At 53.4% G+C, this 20,081-nt stretch overlaps 2 protein-coding genes across 2 annotated transcripts; one reads left to right on the forward strand and one right to left on the reverse strand.

Annotated features, from left to right (window-relative positions):
* The first annotated feature begins 3,326 nt into the window (after positions 1–3,326).
* Positions 3,327–6,820, forward strand: MRPS14 (mitochondrial ribosomal protein S14). The gene is made up of 3 exons (XM_051624405.1): positions 3,327–3,415; positions 4,091–4,249; positions 6,344–6,820. Exons 1-3 carry the CDS (start codon positions 3,371–3,373, stop codon positions 6,524–6,526), a joined length of 387 nt encoding a protein of 128 aa, XP_051480365.1. The 5' UTR covers positions 3,327–3,370; the 3' UTR covers positions 6,527–6,820.
* A 1,201-nt stretch (positions 6,821–8,021) lies between these two features.
* Positions 8,022–14,012, reverse strand: CACYBP (calcyclin binding protein). Its single transcript, XM_051624404.1, has 6 exons — positions 13,934–14,012; positions 13,080–13,272; positions 12,088–12,184; positions 11,415–11,514; positions 10,096–10,190; positions 8,022–8,332 (listed from the first exon to the last, which is right to left on the reverse strand). Exons 1-6 carry the CDS (start codon positions 13,952–13,954, stop codon positions 8,173–8,175), a joined length of 666 nt encoding a protein of 221 aa, XP_051480364.1. The 5' UTR covers positions 13,955–14,012; the 3' UTR covers positions 8,022–8,172.
* Between the last annotated feature and the right edge of the window lie 6,069 nt (positions 14,013–20,081).

Raw genomic sequence — 20,081 nt, forward strand, 5'->3', positions numbered from 1 at the left:
AACATCAATCGAGCCCAGAACATCGCCTCAGTCAAGAACCATCCATCCCCCCCAGAATCCACCAGCAATCCCAGCCTCCTCCCCTCAGCCCCTGCCCCCGCGAGACCCCCGTGCTCTTCCCACCGGGGGGTCCTGCTCCCCTTGGCAGCCCCAGCAGGAGAGGAGCTAAATAAACATGGAACGTGACCTTGGAGAAGGCGCTTGGCTGGGCACTCCCGGCACTGGAGAGCTGGGAAGAAGGCAGCTCCAGGAGGGCAGGGCACAGACCCCAAGGGCCAGGGATGCAGGGATGCAGCCTGCCTGGGAAACGGGGCCTTCCTCCTGCCCCGCCTTCCTCTTCTCGCTCGTGCCTCGTGGCTCCCTCCGCACACCACGGGTGCCTCTTCTTTCTTCTGCAGCTGCTGCTGAGGCAGGAGGGCGCTCGGGACAAGTCCCTGCTGCTCTGCCTGGAGGACAGAGGGACACGGAGCCGGCCCTGCACGGCATTCCCTCACGGCATTCCCTCACGGCATTCCCTCAAGGCATTCCCTCACGGCATTCCCGCACGGCGTTCCCTCACGGCATTCCTGCACGGCACCGCAGCCCAGGAGAGCAACACTTGGGCAAAAACAAACAGTGACACCTCTAGCTCACCCTTCCAAACCAGAATTGAACAGGATGCTAGATGAGCGGCATTTGGGCCAATATTAAATCCATTTCACATACGGAGCGTTTGCAAAGGGAAAATTTTCCTGTGTTGCCTTTTTGGAATGACATTGATATTTTTTGGTGGTTCTATAGACGATTTCCAGAGTCCAACAATGAGAAAAGTATAGTGGTTGGTTCTTGTGATCCTGAGCCAGAAGACTACAGGGAAACCAGGAGGGATGCTCTAATTCTTGGAATTCAAATCTTCACTTGGAAGTTATTTCGAAAGCTGTTAAAATAGCTAATAATAATAAAAAAATTGCCGCCTGTTCCCATTTCCCAGAACGCAGTAATACTAAGGGATCCCTTAGTAGGGATGCCAATTCCTTCTAATACATCTTGGAACCATTTGTTGAGGAGACCAACATTAATAGAATCACACAGAACCTCTATGGTTGGAAAAGACCTCTCCAATGACCAAGTCCAAACATCTACCCAGAAGAAAAAACAAACCAAAGAAACAAACAAACTCAACCAAATCAAATCCAAACCCAAACCCAAACACATGCAAAAGGATGAAACTGGCCTTCCCATTTGGGATATATGGGATCCCAGTCTTTCCAGTGTTAGATATATCATGACAAGTAAGGCTGGGTCGTGTAGTAACGTTTCAGTAGGACGTTGTGCATCCTGTGACTGGCCAAGGGAGCTGCAAAGAAAGGCACGGCAGGATGGTCTCTGGGGCATTCCAAAAGGTGGTGGATGGTGGTGGTGATGTGGGAACAAAGCAAGAACGATCCGACCTCCAAGGGGGTCAGGAATGTGTACCTGGGGGCCAGTGATTCCCAGGATCACAGTAACAAAAAGATGAGGTTCTCCTCCCCCTCTATTCTGCCCTGGTGAGGCCGCATCTGGAGTATTGTGTCCAGTTCTGGGCCCCTCAGTTCAGGAAGGACAGGGAACTGCTGGAAAGAGTCCAGGGCAGAGCCACAGAGATGATGGAGGGAGTGGAACATCTCCCTGATGAGGAAAGGCTGAGGGAGCTGGGTCTCTTTAGTTTGGAGAAAAGGAGACTGAGGGGTGACCTCATCAATGTGTACAAGTACGTAAAGGGTGAGTGTCAGGAAGATGGAGTTAAGCTTTTTGCAGTGATGACCAGTGATAGGACAAGGGGTAATGGATGCAAACTGAAGCATAGGAGGTTCAAGGTGAATATGAGGAAAATTTTTTTACTGTGAGGGTGACAGAGCCCTGGGACAGGCTGCCCAGAGAGGCTGTGGAGTCTCCTTCTCTGGAGACATTCAAACCCCACCTGGACACGTTCCTGTGTGATGTGCTCTGGGTGACCCTGCTCTGGCAGGGGGGTTGGGCTGGATGGTCTTTCCAGGTCCCTTCCAACCCCTTGGATTCTGTGACCCTGTGGTTCTGTGAAGGGACGAGGCTCGGAGGCCGTGGTGAAGCTCATTCCGGCTGCGGGAGAGCGGGGCAGGGCAGGGCAGGCAGGGCAGGGCAGGCAGGGCAGGGCAGGCAGGGCAGGGAGGGCAGGGCAGGGAGGGCAGGGCAGGGCAGGGCAGGGCAGGGCAGGCAGGGCAGGCAGGGCAGGGCAGGGCAGGGCAGGGCAGGCAGGGCAGGGCAGGGAGGGCAGGGCAGGCAGGGCAGGGCAGGGCAGGTAGGGCAGGGCAGGCAGGGCAGGGAGGGCAGGGCAGGCAGGGCAGGGAGGGCAGGGCAGGCAGGGCAGGGCAGGCAGGGCAGGGCAGGGCAGGGCAGGGCAGGGAGGGCAGGGCAGGCAGGGCAGGGCAGGGCAGGTAGGGCAGGGCAGGCAGGGCAGGGAGGGCAGGGCAGGCAGGGCAGGGCAGGCAGGGCAGGGCAGGGCAGGGCAGGGCAGGGAGGGCAGGGCAGGCAGGGCAGGGCAGGGCAGGCAGGGCAGGCAGGGCAGGGCAGGGCAGGGCAGGGCAGGGCAGGCAGGGCAGGGCAGGGCAGGGCAGGGCAGGGAGGGCAGGGAGGGCAGGGCAGGCAGGGCAGGCAGGGCAGGCAGGGCAGGCAGGGCAGGCAGGGCAGGCAGGGATGGGCAGGCAGGGCAGGGCAGGCAGGGCAGGCAGGGCAGGGCAGGGCAGGGCAGGGAGGGCAGGGAGGGCAGGGAGGGCAGGGCAGGGCAGGGCAGGCAGGGCAGGGCAGGGCAGGGCAGGCAGGCAGGGCAGGGAGGGCAGGGCAGGCAGGGCAGGCAGGGCAGGCAGGGCAGGCAGGGCAGGGCAGGGAGGGCAGGGCAGGCAGGGCAGGCAGGGCAGGCAGGGCAGGGCAGGGAGGGCAGGGCAGGCAGGGCAGGCAGGGCAGGGAGGGCAGGGCAGGGCAGGGCAGGGCAGGGAGGGCAGGGAGGGCAGGGCAGGGAGGGCAGGGCAGGGCAGGGAGGGCAGGCAGGGATGGGCAGGGATGGGCAGGGATGGGCAGGGCAGGCACCCGAACCCGAACCGTGGCAGCGACCCGAGGCCTCGCACGGCAGCCGGAAGGATGAGAAGCTGCGGGACGGGGCGAGCCCGGGGGTGGGAGCGCGGCTTCCCGGGGCAGAACTAGTTACTGACACCGCAGCCCCGCGGGGCTGGGAGCAGCCGTTCGGCGGCGCTGCTGGGGGCGGGGACCCTCCGCATCCCCGGGACCCTCCGCATCCCCGGACCCCCCGGACCCCCCCGCGCTCCCGGGACCGGCCCCGCACGCCCCGCCCCGCGCACGCGCGGCCCCGCACGGGAAGATGGCGGCGGCCGCGCTGGGCTGGGCGCTGCGGGCGGCCCGGCAGGTCAGCCCCGACAGACCGCTCCTTCCTGCCTGCCCGCTCCTTCCCTCCCTGCCCGATCCTTCCCTGCCCGCTCCTTCCTTCCCTGCCCGCTCCTTCCCTGCCCGCTCCTTCCTGCCTGCCCGCTCCTTCCTTCCCTCCCTCCCGCTCCTTCCTTCCCTCCCGCCCGCTTCCCTGCCCGCTCCTTCCTTCCCTGCCCGCTCCTTCCTTCCCTCCCTCCCGCTCCTTCCCTGCCCGCTCCTTCCCTCTCTCTTCCCTGCCCGATCCCTCCCTCCCGCTCCTTCCTTCCCTCCCGCTCCTTCCTTCCCTGCCCCCACTCCTTCCCTCCCTCCCTCCCTCCCGCTCCTTCCCTGCCCGCTCCTTCCTTCCCTGCCCCCTCCTTCCCTCCCTCCCCCCCCCTCCCTCCCCTCCCTCCCTCCCCCCCCCTCCCCCCCTCCCCCCCCCCTCCCGCCCCCCTCCCCGCGGGGCCTGGGGGGGCTCTGGGTGTGACCGCGGGTTCTCGGTGCCCCCCGTGGCGTGAAGCCCCCGCCAGGCTGTGTGAGCCGAGCTGGATCCCTCCCTGGGGGCCGGGATTCGAGCCTGACAGGTTTCTGGGAATAGCGCGTGGCTGCACCGGGCAGCCGGCCCTGCCCGCACCGTGCGGTTTGTCGTGGCTCTGAACCGGCTGCCCGCCCTCAGGTTCTGCCCTGGCCCGGCCCGCGGCAGGCGCGGGGCTACTACGTGGACTGGAGGATGCTGCGGGACCTGCGGCGGCGGCGGCTGGCCTGCGAGTACGCCGACCTGCGGCTGCGGATCAACGCCCTCCGCAAGAACAGCATCCTGCCCCGCGAGCTGCAGGTACCCCGGGAGCTGCCGGGACCCCCGGGGTCCCTGTGCCCCCCGCGCCGCGGCTGCTGCTCCGAGCTGCAGCTTCACCCCAGCTCACCTGGCCCCTGCTCACCTGAAGCTCCGCAGGTGGCACAGCCCCCAGTGCTGCCCAGCCCGGCAGAACAGCAGCGCGTTCTCCTGGGTTTTCACTCCAGTGCTGCTCACCTGCAGCACCACACACTGTGAAGTCTCATTTTTCTCCTCACGGCTGTCACTGACCTGCTTTCCTTATCATAGAATCACAGAATCCCAGGGGTTGGAAGGGACCTCGAAAGATCACCCAGCCCACCCCCCCCTGCCAGGCAGGGTCACCCAGAGCACATCACACAGGAACGTGTCCAGGGGGTTTGAATGTCTCCAGAGGAGACTCCACAGCCTCTCTGGGCAGCCTGTAATCTCTGTAATGTGGGATATTCTATGGTTACTATCATAGTTTCCTAAATTTCAGATTTTATTTATTTTTCTTACATGTATTTAACAACCTGGAAGAAGCCTGATCCAGCCCCAACCACCCATTTGTTCAATTAGAAATACTTCAGTTTGCTCCTTGCCTGACCTACAAGCATATAAAAGCTGCATCCGATCTGGGTGTTAGATCTGTTCTTAAATAGGCACATATTGAGCACCCTGCCCTTCTGATACCTTTGCAAGCATCAGAAATATTCCTGCACCTGTTCAGTCTGGCCAAGTCTAGTGGTGGGGAGATCCCTTGACCCTTAAAGGCTGTGGAAGAGAAAGTATGAACTTGGTTTTACATACTGACTTTGCCATTCTCTTGGCAAGTCTAGTCTGGGTTGGCTGTCTTTTCAGGGTAAAAAAGGAAAAACATTCAAAAAAAAAGAAGGAATGCAACATAACTGGCTTTACTTTTCGTATTTCTGAGCTGCTTTTCAAGTCACAAAGTCATAACAGCAGTTAAGATGGAAGGAGAAGACTCCAGGAAAGTAGCTTTTCCCTCCCCTACAAAATGTTACTTAGCCTCCAAAATTAAACTCTCAGAAATGAAGCTGCAAGTTTTCTCTAAAAGGCTGCTTGCTGAATAAAACTGTAGGAACTGAATAGGCCAAAAAAACACTGCAACTGTGTGGCTGCACCAGATAGTGCCTATAGTATGTATGTATATATATATATATATATATATACACACAGAGCTGTATATACAGAAAGATGCACAACTGGACAATACCAGACAGGAGGTCGTACTGCCCTTGCTGTTGCTGAAAATCACAGTGCTGCTGTCTCAGTGCTGTCCCCCTTTGAAGGTGAACATTCCTGCAGGAATTCCCTCTTGCTTTCCAGCACTCCTGCAGCATAATGGGAGTGTTTGTAGTCCAGCCTCAGCCCTTCTCTTTACCTCCAGCTGCAGCTTCCTTCCCTGACTGAACAGGATTCTTTGAGCCCTCTGTCCTTCACAAAATGATCTGTTAAGCATGCTGCAGTTAGGGACACTTACCTAACCTCAGGCCATTTCCTTTAGGCAGCATTTGTCTGCTGAGCTCACCTGTTCTGAAATTCCATTAGCTGCAACCTGGTGTTCCCTGAAAACTGATGAGCCCTCTTGCTGGACACAGAAGAGGAATTTCTTAAAATTTCTTAAGCCTTCTCATTAGAAGAGCCACTTTGACTTATCTTCCTGGCTGTAACTCTTTCTGGGGTGCACTACATTACATTCCTTTTACTGACATCAAAGGACGTTTACCTGGGAAGGCAGTTAATAAAACCCAGCTCGTTTTAAAGGACCAGCCCACCCTGCAACAAGGAGAAACCCACGCTGATTTTGATTAACTGTAACTATGGGCTTGAGGTTGCTCAGCCTGTGTAACGAGGTTAACTTTGGGGTCTCCATGTGAATCATTCAACATTCACTGTTAGGATGCCCAGAAAATGGGGCTGAGTGAGGAAGATGGGTGCAAGCTCCTTATCAAGCAGTGAAGCATAGTCGTGAGGAGGTAGAGAAGCTTGTGCTGGTACCTCCTCTAAAGGTAGGTTTGGAAGTCTGGCAATAAGCCCCCTCAAAATCCTGGGGAACACTGAAAAACTCTGCGCTGTGGTCTTCTGTTTTAGGAAGTGGCTGATAAAGAGATTGCCAGCTTGCCCCGGGACAGCTGCCCGGCGAGGATCCACAACAGGTGTGTCCTGACCTCCCGCCCGCGGGGCGTGAGGCGGCGCTGGAGGCTCAGCAGGATCGTCTTCCGCCACTTTGCTGACCACGCCGAGATGTCTGGGATACAGAGGGCTATGTGGTAGCTCACTGCATGGACATCCAGGCAGGAAACACACAACAGGTTCAGCCTCTGTGTTCCTGTCTAGGAGGCCAGCATCAGTATCAAAACTGGTAGGGAAAGGATGAGAGGCCATCATGATTCATTGAACGCGCTGGATTGTGATTAGTCTCAGCTGAGCAGAAGCAGCAAAACTGCTAAACTGCTCTGTATGAGGGACAGTTTTATCTTGAGGATAAGAAGTCACCACCTGATGGTTGCAGAACTAAGCTGAGGTTTGTGATACGGGCAACATCAGAAATAAAGACACACAGCAGAAGGCTTGTCTGAGTAGTTTTTTTGCCACCATTCGGGACGTTCACCAGGGTAACTTGGGTAGAAGCATCAATGGAATTGCAAAACAGGGCAGAGTGGCTTTCTGCCATGAACAGGGGTGAGCACAAACTGAAAAGAAAACATGGCCTTCAGTTCAGATACTCTTGCTAAACATTTTATATATGTATATTAACAAGCAGACAAAATGGACAAAGGATCTGTTACAAACTACAACATGCTAGTAGTTGCCTCCTGCTTGTGGTGCTTGGTCCGATGCTTTGAAAACACGGTAGCAAGTACATCCTAGTCCAGAACATAATAAAGGAGTAATGGCTTCTTTAATTCATTAGGTGAAAAACTAACTTGTCTTTGGGAGAGGCATGAGAAGGATGCAGGAAGGAAAACACAGAAACAGCAACAGGGCTGCTGCCAAGCTCACGTTTGCCCTGTACTCTTCTTCGAAGCAGGGAAGTGGCTGCTGTGCCCCCCTCGCCAGCAGTGGGGCTGAGAGGCTGCTGTGAAAAAGCCAAGTAAAACTGCTACCACCAGATGGAAGGCAAGCAAACTGACAGCAACCCAACACCCCCTTTTAGTCACATTTTGGAGTATAAGCTGCCTCAATATACTCTGTTACCTTAAAACTCTTGCAAGCTGATTGGAGAAAGTGGAGGTTGTCTCTCTTCTCAAATTGCTACAGCCAGGGCAAACTCACTGTCCTCCTGCCACCTCAAAGACACCCCAAGGAGGTCACAGTTAGCACAGGTGCTGTAGAGCTGCTTTTGTTTTCAAAATTAAACTGGTTCAACAGCCAGTAATTAGTTCCTGAGAGTAATCACTGATTTTTTAATACCACAGGATTAACACCATGTTGTTTCTGCTCAACTAGCAAGTGCTTGAGAGTGGTTCTGCCTTCTTCAGTGTTTCTCTCTCTGTGACAAGCTTTACAGTTTGACAGATCTTCCCACATGAAATTAAAAACCAACACTCCACATGGTGAGTGTGACATTAACCCCAGCAACCAGAGGGGCACAGCTGTCACTTGCAACAGAGAGGCTGTGACTATCCTAGGTTAGGATTCCTTTTCTTTTACGTTCTGTTCTCAGTTCCACAACTCTCCACTCATCTGAGATGCTTTCTCAAGGAGGGATAAGGATACACCTACACTCCACTCTTCAGGAAATGGTGAACCACTTGACTGGAGGAAATGCTTTATAAGCTATTTTATTTAAATATTTTCTCCAACCTGAAATGGAAAGTGACTGTCTTTGCTCGGAAGAAGGTTGTGTAAACGATGATCTTTGCAGCACAGCACATCTCACATGGAAGATCAGTATTAAGGCAGCCCTCAGAGTGCTTTCAAATATCCATTGGTGTCTCCCCTTTGGACTGCTTCTCTCTGCTTTCAACCCAGGCCTTGTTGATGGTGCGTTTCATCTCATCATCCCCCTCCGTGTAAATCTTTTTTAAAAGGTTCATAAGCCCTTCACTAGGATCTGAGGAGTCGTAGGCAGCCTTCCTGCAAGACAGGAACACATCAGAAGATCAGGTATATCCAGGAATCCTAGGCAAAAACATTTCAACACCAGTATTTGTTTGAAACACCCTGGTAACAGCCAGGATTTTGCTTCAGCAGTCTCTAGACCCTGGCAGTCTCAGTCAGCTTCCAAGTAAGGAGAACCCTTCAGTGTACCCTTGAACGAAGTGCAAGGTGAGTAGTACACCAGAGCTTTCCCTCTGAGGCTGACGGGAAGTATTCTGCAGTAAACATGACCCTCAAAGTCAGGGAGTGGAATATGAGAGACCCAGAAAGTTCCAACATCTGTCTGTGCCATGACGTGACAAGAGAATAAAAATAGAGCACTGACCACACAGAGATCTTCGGTAACATTCACAACCCAAAAGGCACTTTCTACTTCCCATTTTTTTAAATTATCTCCATGGGTTGACTGACCCTGTTGTTTCTTAACACCTTGCATTTTGAAGCAATTTTCTCAACTTAAGAAGCAGCTGACAAACAGTGCCACCCACATGGCACACACCTGGGCATGAGATGCCCCACATGACCAGATGATACATAATGACCTCTCTGGCAAAAATGCCTCCCTCCCTCTGCCCTGTTTCCTAAAACCCCATAGGTAGGGAGTTACTGGTTTCTGCAGGCCACCTGAAAAACACATAGAGCTAAACAGATCAGCAGAGGGAGCAAGTTCCCCAAGCAGGGGGCTAGGCACCTGTCTCACAGACTGGAGCAGGTGTCTTCTGGTCACACTATATCTCCTCAACACTTGGAACAAGGCAGTGATCCCGACCATGGCAGGCTGGGCAGCCTGCAGGACTGCTCCATGTAAGGGACAGGCTTAACAAAACGACCCTGTCCCTGCAGCAACCTGCATTAGGAGTCAAGTCACCTTCTCTCAATCTCCAGTGATGGCATTTGAGAGAGGAAAGTACCATTGCTCTCAATTCAGGTGTGGGTAGTTAGGACTAAGCAGTTTTAGCAAATTATCCTATGAGCATACCTCAAACTAGCTGTTGGCAGGGAAAATTTTCTCAGAAGTGAGTGTTTCCACACTTTAAGGTGGGTATACACATTCTCTTCTGGAGAACGTGTGTGTATTGTAAAATAATACAACATTATTACATAATACACTACATTTGTGTGTATGTGTGTATACATATATAATCTTGTACCCAGGTGTTTCCTGCTGTATAGAATTGCTCCTAAGCACCTGAAGCAATACAAATTAGCTAGAGACTTTGGATAATCATCTAGGTCAAAAAGACTTGTTCTGCCAAGAGGACGACAGGATTTTTGTGCAGGCACTTCACACAGAGGTGACAAAACACTAATAATTCCCACCAGCACAGCTGCAGGGAGTATATATAGATGTTTCTATGTAATATACACTTAGGAAAAAAAAAGTCACCCTCACTAGGACAGTTTTTACAATGAATGCAGCCATCAACATACAAATGAATCTTGAATTGGCTCATTATGTGGGGCACCCTGACTGCAGGTCTCGTCTGTCCTGTTTCCCCCCACACAGCCCTCACCATCAGCAAGGAGCTGGCAGGACAGTGGCAAACAGCTACTCCAAGTGTATCTCCTCTTATCAGTACCAAAACAACCCTAATGGTTCTCAAACACCTTAAGGGCTTGTCCCCCAGAACAGCAGTTCTCAGAGTCTGACTGCACAGCCCGTGCAGCACAGAGCTGCTCTCCTGGCAATCTGGAGAACAAGAAATGGAAAATAAGATGGAGCACTGAGAGACACTTACTCTTTCTCTTTGCTTTCTTTTTCCACCTGAGTGAGACATTCCCATTTTTCCTCCTGCTTCTTCCTGCACATCACAAGGACAGTGTCTGTCTTTATCTGTATGGAGAACAGCCAGGCATGAAGTCAGAATGCTTCATGAAGGGATGCTGGTCACAAGCACAACTAGTAAAGTTACCTGATGAATATAAATCTTTTTATATCCTTTCAAATTCTGAAACATTTATCTGATTATTATGCAGCATATACTATGTACTCACCTTCAGGATACAAAGCATTAACCTCACTGTGGACAATTTAAATGGCATGATTAGCATACTACTAGTATAAAACTGAAGTACTAATACAGAAGAACATCCAGTGCTGCAGAAACATTCTCAGGATGGCAGAAGTACCCAGCACCACTGGGCCAAGGGTGGCTGTGTGACCAGACTTCTCCAAGAACAACAAGTTCCGGTTTCTCCAAGGATTCAAAACTAGTTTTAGGGCATTGCTTAATCTTGCAGCATGTCTGCAAGTTACAAGCAAAGCCTGTTTCATCACAATCCTGACCTGAATTCTGGTAAGATCTCCTGTGTGCCACAGCAGACAAGAGCCCAGCTCTGCAACTGCGTGACCACCGCTCGCTTTTACGCTGTGCCTAAAAATCACCAGAGCACCACCCTAGTTTATGTCAGTTGTTTGGATTCTACACTGTCCTCGTTTTAGGGAAATGGCAAACTGAACAATCGTTTCCTCACACCTGATGTCACTAAGCACAGCACACAGCTGCTCAGAATGCACAGAGGGTGTTTGAGACGCCCTTAAGCCCAGGGAGGTGCTACAAGTAGCACAGTAAGGACGTTGCCACCGGTCCTGGCCATCAGCAGTCAAGTGTTACTAGTGTTCAACTCTGGAGCAACACACCCTGACAAATGCAGGGCAGGTTTTAGACTTGGCTTTGGGTATTAAGCCTGCTTAAGCTTCCCAGGATTTCTGCCTGCTGACAGTTCTCTTAGATCTTAAAGCTGCAAAGAATTTCTCAGAGGCATTTAAAAGCATAAGTATGGGTGCTTAGAGGCATCTTCTGCTTCATTATCTCTGGAATCCTGTTGGAGAGCTATTAAAACAGTGTGCAACATCCAAACATGATCTTCTGGAACAGAAGACGGTGGATTGCAGAACATGATTCCACAGTTATGACAACTGCAGATTAATAAAAAGAGATTTTACCAAAAGGAGGGAGGGACTGCAGGTGAGCAATGATTCTCCTGAACTAGTCAGACAATGCACAAGGTGCTTTGTGGGGGACCTAAACATCTCCAACAGCCAAGGTGCACTGACCTTCTTAGAGCTGCCTTCCACAGAGATGGGTTTCAGGAGGTTGTTGAAGGTCATGGTGTAGTTCTTCCCATTCAGATTCTTCACTAGCAGATCGAAGGACCTGGAACCAGAAAGCGGGGGAAGAAGGCCACAAATATTCCAATCATTGTAAGAATATTGTGCCCTGCCACCAAAAACAATGTCTGGAAGCCCTTTAGGCAGCCACGTTTCTTGGGAAAATGCATCAACAGGCCTGAATTACTTTCTTCCCAGGGCTCTCGAATCTTCTGTTGGATTTAATGCTGAAGGCTTAAAAGAATCTGTTCAGACTTCACCACAAATCAAGATCTTTAAGATTCTTTCTACCTGCCTGATCTCCTACAGCCTTGGAACCTACTTCTCAGCTCTATCACCACCACAAACCAGGGCTAACACTGTCAAGCCTGATGAGGTGCAACCAGCATTTGTAAAAGGAAAACACCCCAATACCCTCTAAGAAGAGCTATTCATAAGGGCATGTGCCAAGAGCTATTAAAAGCTCATACAGCTGAAGTTTAAAAGAGGAAAAAAAAAAGGGCTTGGGGGGGATAAGAGCTGAACCAGAAGAGAACTCAGCAGAACACATTCCTGTACTTCAGACCGTGTTCCTCACCTGTGCTGTCCCCTGCAGCATGGTGCAACAACAGGAACTCACCTCTCGGTGAAATTCACCATCACATTCTCAGCTGGAAGCTTCTGGACTCCATTTAAAGAGATGTAAATCTTAATGAACTTATCTGACTGATCCCAACCTGCCAATGAAAAAAAAAAAAAAAAAAGAGATCAAGCTGTAGCTTTCCTCCACAAAGTTCACACCTTGCATTCCAGCTCCCCCTGCCATGACTGGAACGATCTGCAGAGGGGAAAGGGAAAGCAGTGAATGATTCAGGAGTCATTTGAGAGCAGGAGGTTTTCAGGTGTTGCCCTGTTCCCCAATCCCTGCAAATTCTAAGAGGAAACACGTACCAGGTCAGGTACAAGGGCAGCAGCTCCGTGCAGGGGCAGTGGGAGGTAACTGCCTGCCTTTGCTGCAGTCCCCCTGACCCACTTTCACCCCTGCTCCCTGCACAAGCATCTCCAGCCATTCCCTCTCCTCTCGGCTATGTGGCAAGCCGAGAGGCCACAGCTCACCCTCCCACTGCTGCGGGGCACCGGGCGGGGCAGGGGCACCGGGCAGGGGCAGGGGCACCGGGCAGGGCACCGGGCAGGGCACCGGGCGGGGCAGGGGCACCGGGCAGGGGCAGGGCACCGGGCAGGGGCAGGGCACCGGGCAGGGCAGGGGCACCGGGCAGGGCACCGGGCAGAGCACCGGGCAGGGCAGGGGCACCGGGCAGGGCACCGGGCAGGGCAGGGGCACCGGGCAGGGCAGGGGCACCGGGCAGGGCACCGGGCAGGGCAGGGGCACCAGCCGGCACAGCCAGGCCGGTCCCTGCATCCCCGGAGCGGCCGCACACAGCATCACCGCATCCCGGGCCGGGAGGGCGCGGGCAGAGGAGCCTGGGGCGGGATCTCCCGCGTGAAATCCGCACTCCAGAAGGGCGTTCTGCAGCGCCGAGCGGGCGCGGTGACTCGCGCGGTAACGCCAGCCCTGCCCTCCCCCCGCAGAGCCGCCCGAGCTCCGCGGGGCGCCCGGGAAAGCGGCCCTACCGTAATTGTTGATTTTCACCGTGTATCCTCCCAGCGGCGACTTCTCCTCCTCCTCCGCCGCCGCCTCGCGGGGCTGGGGCAGGTTCCTGAGCTCCAGCTCCAGCCGCCGCTGCTCGCCCAGCAGCAGCTCGCGGAGCCGCCGCCTCGTGGCCCGCGCCAGCAGCTCCCGCGCCTCCGCCAGGTCCCGCTGCAGCTGCGCGGGACACAGACCGCGCGGGTCAGCCCGGCCCGGGGGCCCTGCCCGCACCGCCCCCCCCGGCCGCTGGGGTCCCGCACGCGAGACCCGCCGTGTGCGGGATCCGGGAACCCCCGCCCCGCGGCCCGGCGCCGCTTCCCCGCAGGACGCGGGGGGTGCGGGATGCGGGGGGGGGGGGGGAGGGTGCGGGATTGGGGGGGGTGCGGGATTGGGGAGGGTGCGGGATTGGGGTGGTGCGGGATTGGAGGGGGGTGCGGGATTGGGGGGGGTGCGGGATTGGGGGGGGGTGCGGGATTGGGGGGGGGTGCGGGATTGGGGAGGGTGTGGGATTGGGGAGGGTGCGGGATTGGAGGGGGGTGCGGCATTGGGGGGGAGGGTGCGGGATTGGGGAGGGTGTGGGATTGGGGAGGGTGCGGGATTGGAGGGGGGTGCGGGATTGGGGAGGGTGCGGGATTGGGGGGGGAGGGTGCGGGATTGGGGGGGGAGGGTGCGGGATTGGGGAGGGTGCGGGATTGGGGAGGGTGCGGGATTGGGGGGGGAGGGTGTAGGATTAGGGAGGGTGCGGGATTGGGGGGGATGCGGGGGGGGGGGGGAGGGTGCGGGATTGGGAGGGTGCGGGATGCGGGGAAGGGGGAATGCGGGGGGGGGTTCCCCTCACCTCCTCCCGCGCGGCCGCCATGTCTCGCGCGCCGGCCCCGCACCTTCCGGCCGGAAGTGACGCGACGCCGCCGCGGGCGCGCGCCCGCCTGGCCCCGGGAGCGCGCGGCTCCGCACCCGCACCCCAACCCGCACCCGCGGCCCGGCCCGGCCCGGCCTTCCCGGGCCCCTGAGCCCCGAGGAGCCCTCCCGCCGCAGGGCTCGGTGCCTGCGGCTGCCCCGCGCCCCGCACAAGCCGCCTCCGGGCTGCAACAAACACTTGGGAGCTCCCGAACCCCCCTCGCTTTCTGACTTCCCCCGGCGCGTGGGGCCTCCCGGGTGCAGCCGCAGCCGAGCAGGGATCCCGCCCTGCGGCGCTGGGGCTGCCAGTGCTCCCAGTGCTCCCAGTGCTCCCAGAGCCAGGGAACCCCGCTGGCAGACACCCGAACCAGGCACGTTCCGTGTCAGTGAGTCCCCAGAATCCTTGTACACAGGCATTTTATTCCCTGGAATCGGCTGTCTTTGTGATCGTGCCTGCTCGAGGGTCTCCTGGGGGTCTTTGCTGATTCTAGTCCTTGGTCGCCTTTGTCCTGCCTCTGCCCTGGTCCTGCCTCTCCTCCTGGTCCTTCCTCTGCCCTGGCCCTGTCTCTGCCCTGGCCCTGTCTCTGCCCTGGTCCTGTCTCTCCTCCTGGCCCTGTCTCTGCCCTGGCCCTGTCTCCAGCCTCCCGCTGGTGGGTTGCCCAGGTGGGTCAGAGCCCACATCACTTGTCTGCAGGCACCGCAGGGTCTCAGAGGCCTCGATGTCCTCCCAGCCCGCAGGACGCTCGGCAGAGCTGACAGTCTCACAAAGCACCTTGTTTCAAAAGCAGCCCTAAGCATAGCAAATCCATGGTTTTAGTACACTTCCATTAGGCTGTATTTCTGTTGAGCTCACTAACGAACATCCCGTGGTGTATCAGGACGCTGCGTCCCCTGGGATGGGCGGGAAGAGCTCGGGGCAGCCGAGCTGGCCCCTCTGCGCGTCCCTGCGGGAGCCGGGGCAGCTCCTGGGGAAGAGCGAGGTTAGAGGCAGGGGGAGCGTGGGAATTCGGCTGGGAAGCCCTGGTGCAGCCTGGCAGGTCAGCTGCGGGGAGTCCCTGTGCCCCCCGGCCCTGGAGACGGAGCGGGAAGCGCAGGAGGGCCGGGAAGGAGCAGCCCCCGCCCAGCCCCGAGCCCTTCCAGCCCTGCAGGCCTGGCAGGAGCTGGGCACAGCCCCTGGACACTCACCTGCAGGCAGAGAAGCACCACATGTTACCTCTGGTCAATCTCATCTTCAGCTTTGCCTTCGTGTCTCCCCGAGGGGCTGTGTGCTTTCCCAGCTCTCCGGGAACAGCGCCCATTCGGCTCCATTGACAAGAAATCCTAGAGCAGCTGCTCAGATGGAAAAATGGTTTGATAAGCACTTCAGCACCTTCGACTGCTACAAATCCTGCTCTGTCCTGATCTTGCTCGGCCCTGCTTCTGTCTCAGGTCAGTCCCACATTCCTTGCCTCCCTCTGCTGCTCCATCTCCCGCAGGCAGGTGCCTCATGGCTCACTTCCCTGTTTCTCGTGAGCGCTCCTGGGAAGCATCAAGTCCTTAACAACGACAACAGCTGGTTTCCCATCACTATCTGTCAACAACCTTTAGGAAAAGCCTACTTACCAGGAGGTTCCCCGAGCTGGGAGCCTCAGCCTGGCTTGTGGAGCAGAGCAGGGTGGCCTGATAGCTCTCCAGCACCACGTCTGCCTGTCGTGCTCCTGCGAAACAGGTTGCCCCTGGGGAGATGTGCACAAGCCTAATGAGGGGGCTGTAATTAGCTGTGCAGCACGAACACCTTTTGGGCAGCTGAGTCACTGTGTCCTAGTGCTGCTTGAAAATAACCAGCTGGAGTGAACTGTACCAGAAACCCTGCCAGGGCAGCTGGGTGTCCCTGCAGACTCAAGCTGTTTCTTCCGTCAGGAAAACAAGCACCTCATTCCCATTTTGTTTGCATTTCCATTTATTTTACAAGTCATCTGTTCACACAATGGTAACAAGGTACTGATCCAAACGATTCTGTAACAATTAAAAAAGTAAACATTTGTTGTGACCATGTACATTGAATTGCACTTTTAATAACAAGCATTACACTTATATTTCCATATGATACTTTAAATAATACGTGGATCTGTTGCACAAGAACTGGCAGTACTGAGTTGTTCTCAGGTAAAAGTCTGAAATGGCCATGAGGCCCGTTTTTGCTGACTCTTTAAGGATTTGCACACTTGGGACACACCCAGGTGACAACTCCAAACCTGGAAAACTTCCATGTCATGGAGTCGGAGCTTTGAAGCTGCTCTGTTTTCCATCTGCTGAAGTGAATCCACCTGGAATGGCAGACTCTGAGGGATCGTGCTCGATTAAACCCTTCCCTGGACACATGCACCATCTTGTCCCAGTTCAGGGAAGCCAGAGAATCTTCTTCCATGAGAAAGCAACACTTCCCAAAGCTCAAGAGAGCTCTCGGCACAGCTTTTGAAGGTGGTGTCAGTACCAGTGGAAGCTCAGGGATTACTGGGAGGAGGGAACTGGGATCTGGAGAAAAAATCTGAGAACATCTGCTCTTGTTTCCATGGGTAGTACCATCCACGTATTATATAAAATAGGAAAATAAGAGAAACTGAAAGGAAATTAGTACAGCCCAGGATTCAAATTGGTATCAAATCACACATGGAAGTTTACGACACCAAAATCCTTTAGATGTATTCATCCCCTTGTGATTCAGCTTCCTATATATTATTCTATATATAAGATATAGTTTTCCAAAGATACAGATATATTCCTTTACAGGTTAAATAAAAGCAAGTCCCATCGAATAAGAAAATAAGAGGAAGTAATGTCCTAGTTCTCTACTGATATCTGTTTAATTTTTCAGGTAAAAATAGCATGAAATACATTCAGTAGCAAAGCAGTTGGAATCCAGGAGAAATGGAGAGCCCTGTACTCCTGGAAGATGAACCTGTGTGTGTTAAGTCATGATCCTGAAACACATTATGTAGACATCTGGCTTGGGAAAGACAGGCTCTTGATCAATGCTGAGCGTATCGATCCAGCTGAAAATTCCTCCAGTTTCCCCAAAACCCCTCTGTGGATTAGCCCAGGTTTAAAGGGTGCTGTGATGTTCACCAAACCCAACGTGCAAACATCAGTGCTTCAGTGTCCCCCCTCCCCAGTACGACCTGGGAGGAGGCAGTGGGACACTTCCCCTGGGGCATTAGCACAACAGATGGAAAAGTAACTCAGGTCAGGCCCTTGTGTTGGTAAGAACCAGCAGCACCACGTGCCCTGCGCTGTGGGCACAGGGGCCCAGGCTGCAGGGAAACATCCCTGCCCCCACCTTCCCCTTCCCACAGCAAGGCCTGCCAAGGTTTTCCCTCCAGCAGCTGGAAGAAAACCAGCACTGTAAGGTGAGAGTGTTTCTGTGTTCAGCGCCAAAGCTGCTCAGGCTCACTAGGTTAAAGAAGCGTGCCAATTATCCCTGAGTGACAGTCAACCAAAGAGGTACAGTTCTCCCACACATCGAGTAGTTTCATGGATTTCACTGCTACTGCTTCCTAAAAGGGAGCAGCCCTCCCTCTGTCCTGGGGAGAAGCCTGACTTGTGTAGCTCCCCCAGCACTGACACTGCCCTGCCAGGAATTCAGGCTGCTCCTCACTCCCTGCAGCGCATCAGTAAGGCCTGGCTCTGCAGGCAGTGGGACACTCACTGCTCTGCCAAGGGGCTGAGTTCTTGCTGCTCTGGACTTGCTTTCTCTCTCCCTCACTCCTTAGAAAACGGCTGTTTTTCTCTTCACTGGTTTTCAACACAATGGCAGAGATGACAGCATCTGTCTGAAAGGAAATTTCAAGGGAAGTCCTTTAAAATGTGTGATAAGGGGGAAAAAAAAAAAAAGAAAAAAAAGCTTACCTATGTAAACACTGTAACAGCTGCAGCAAATTCCAGAGTACACTAATTAGTGGGCAGGAGAGGGATGTGTTTGTCAGCTCAGCACTGTCTGCATGGGCTGACCAGCTCTCCTGAGACTGGTTTTACTCAACATTAATGCATGTGGAGCTCAGGGATTTTGCAGTTTCTTGGATCAACACCACACACGTTTTCTATTTTACTGGTTTTAATTCTCTCTGGGTACATTAGGAATCTGTGAAAGTAAATGAAGTCAGTCCTGCTCCTTTAGAACATGAAGTTTGATTCACAAAGATAATACGAGACTAGTTCACTGATGTACCAACTAAGATCAGCCTTGCTTCATTTATCCTGTAAAGTGTTACAGTCAAAGTAAAAATAACTTTTTAAAGTGAAAAAAGTACTTCCCCCCCCCCCCCATATTGGGCATCTCAGGAACAGACCAGAATCCAACGAGATAAAACAGTTCCACTAAAAATATTATTTGGAGGTAGGTCCCTAATTAAAGTAAAGGCTTTATTTCAGAACTCAATGAAACAAATAAATTCCAGATATTTATAAAATTCACTTTTAATGCGACTTTGCTGTGGTCACATACTTTTAATACTGACTCAGGAAAAAAAAAAAAACCACGAAAAGCATGAACCACTCCAGACTTAGGAGCTTTGTTAGCTGTTCCAGTGCCACATGAAGACAACATTTTCAGTGTGACTTTGGTGCTTCTGCAGCTGCACAAGGAAGCAGCTCCCCCAGACAGGCCAGCCTGGGGCGCGTGTGCACGTTGCTCTCACACGCTGCTGGAAGCACCAATTCATGAAGCCCCAGATTTGTTTGCTCAGTTACCCAACAGCATGGACAGTCAGCAGGCAGGGTTTTAGCTTGCCTGGTTTCATCCTGCAGTTTTGCTGCTTTCCTGGTTTCTGAATATCACTATGCTGATCCATCAAGGTAATGCCATCGAGCTGGTTTCTTACTCTCAGTAATTTTGAGAGTTTCCAGGTAAATATTGCCCTTCCAAATGCTCTGCTACAAATGCTACTTTGGATCTACAGATGGAAGGTGGAAATTGTTTCCTGCCCTTATGTCATTGCCAAGAGTGACAATGCAGCCACTGCCTTCTGAAGCTATTTTGCAGATGGAAGCCAGCCCCCATCCTGCCAGGCTTTGAAACCACCAGGGCTAGCAGGTAACAAATACATTTTTGTCACAGAAACTCAACTTGCAAAGTCAAGAAGCTGCTACACAGAGACAGCTGATGTATCAAAGCTAGTTCTGTGAAACCTGGTCAGCTTATTTAAGAGTTGCTTTTTTTTTTTTCTGAGCTGGGGAAGCCCCACTCCCATGGTCTCCCTGCACTCACTGAACGCTTTGAGATTATTTAAATCATTCACTTTGCAAAACACTAATTGGGGAAGGGGGGGAAATCCACCCACATATTTCTGTTTTGTTTTTAATCATGTCTAGTAAGTGCCATAACAAGGACAGGGACCTGAGTGTGCAACGGGGAGCTGGAGGAGTGAGATCTTTGAGCAGCAGTGAGCTGTCAGCTTAACTCAGCTGGTCAAGGAATCACAATCTTAACCTTTTTTTTAAAAAAAAATAAAAATATTATTACTGCATTTCTCCAATCGAGGTTTTCAATTAGCTTCTACGTTTGACTGAAGAGAAATAAGAAATTCAGACCCTTGTCAAACCATCAGTGTCACTCATCAGTGCTCTCCAACCTAACAACCCCACTAACGTGTCAGTTCAAGTGCCCGACGTGGTTCCCTTCCTGTGTCAAGTCCTGGTACTGGTGAGGGACTGACTCATGCTAGTGCCTCCTGCTAGGCTTGAGCAGCCCAGAGAATGGAAACATTGATGCAAATGTCAATGCAAGAAAGTCACCAGGGAAAAAGACCTTTGTTCATATTTGCAAAAGAAATTCCTTCTGCTTCGTCTCCCCTTTTTTCTCACTGTATTCATATTTCCAGATAATCACTGATCTTCCAGATGCAGTTTAAAATATCAGTATTTTTTAACTCCTTACTCTTAGAAGAGAGAATTTCGTTGCAGAATAATTGAGTCAGGATAGTGATAATATTTTGATCTCTGCTTCAAGCAGCAGCCTCATTCCTGCCTTTCAGACTCATTCCTATGGCACGGGTAACATCCAGTTTGTACTGCCCTGTTAAAAATAACTCACAATTATGCTTGACAACAAAGCA

Source organism: Apus apus, chromosome 7, assembly GCF_020740795.1.
Source record: "Apus apus isolate bApuApu2 chromosome 7, bApuApu2.pri.cur, whole genome shotgun sequence".
NCBI classification, from domain to species: domain Eukaryota; kingdom Metazoa; phylum Chordata; class Aves; order Apodiformes; family Apodidae; genus Apus; species Apus apus.

What these genes read in the sequence shown, in the direction of transcription:
- MRPS14 (XM_051624405.1), top strand. Translation starts at nt 3,371, where the DNA reads ATGGCGGCGGCCGCGCTGGGCTGGGCGCTGCGGGCGGCCCGGCAG. An exon ending in CGCTGCGGGCGGCCCGGCAG is followed by an intron (nt 3,416 to 4,090) that starts GTCAGCCCCGAC and finishes GCCCGCCCTCAG; the next exon opens with GTTCTGCCCTGGCCCGGCCC. An exon ending in TCCTGCCCCGCGAGCTGCAG is followed by an intron (nt 4,250 to 6,343) that starts GTACCCCGGGAG and finishes CTTCTGTTTTAG; the next exon opens with GAAGTGGCTGATAAAGAGAT.
- CACYBP (XM_051624404.1), bottom strand. Translation starts at nt 13,954, where the DNA reads ATGGCGGCCGCGCGGGAGGAG. An exon ending in GGTGAAAATCAACAATTACG is followed by an intron (nt 12,185 to 13,079) that starts GTAGGGCCGCTT and finishes TTTCATTGGCAG; the next exon opens with GTTGGGATCAGTCAGATAAG. An exon ending in TGGAAGGCAGCTCTAAGAAG is followed by an intron (nt 10,191 to 11,414) that starts GTCAGTGCACCT and finishes TTCTCCATACAG; the next exon opens with ATAAAGACAGACACTGTCCT.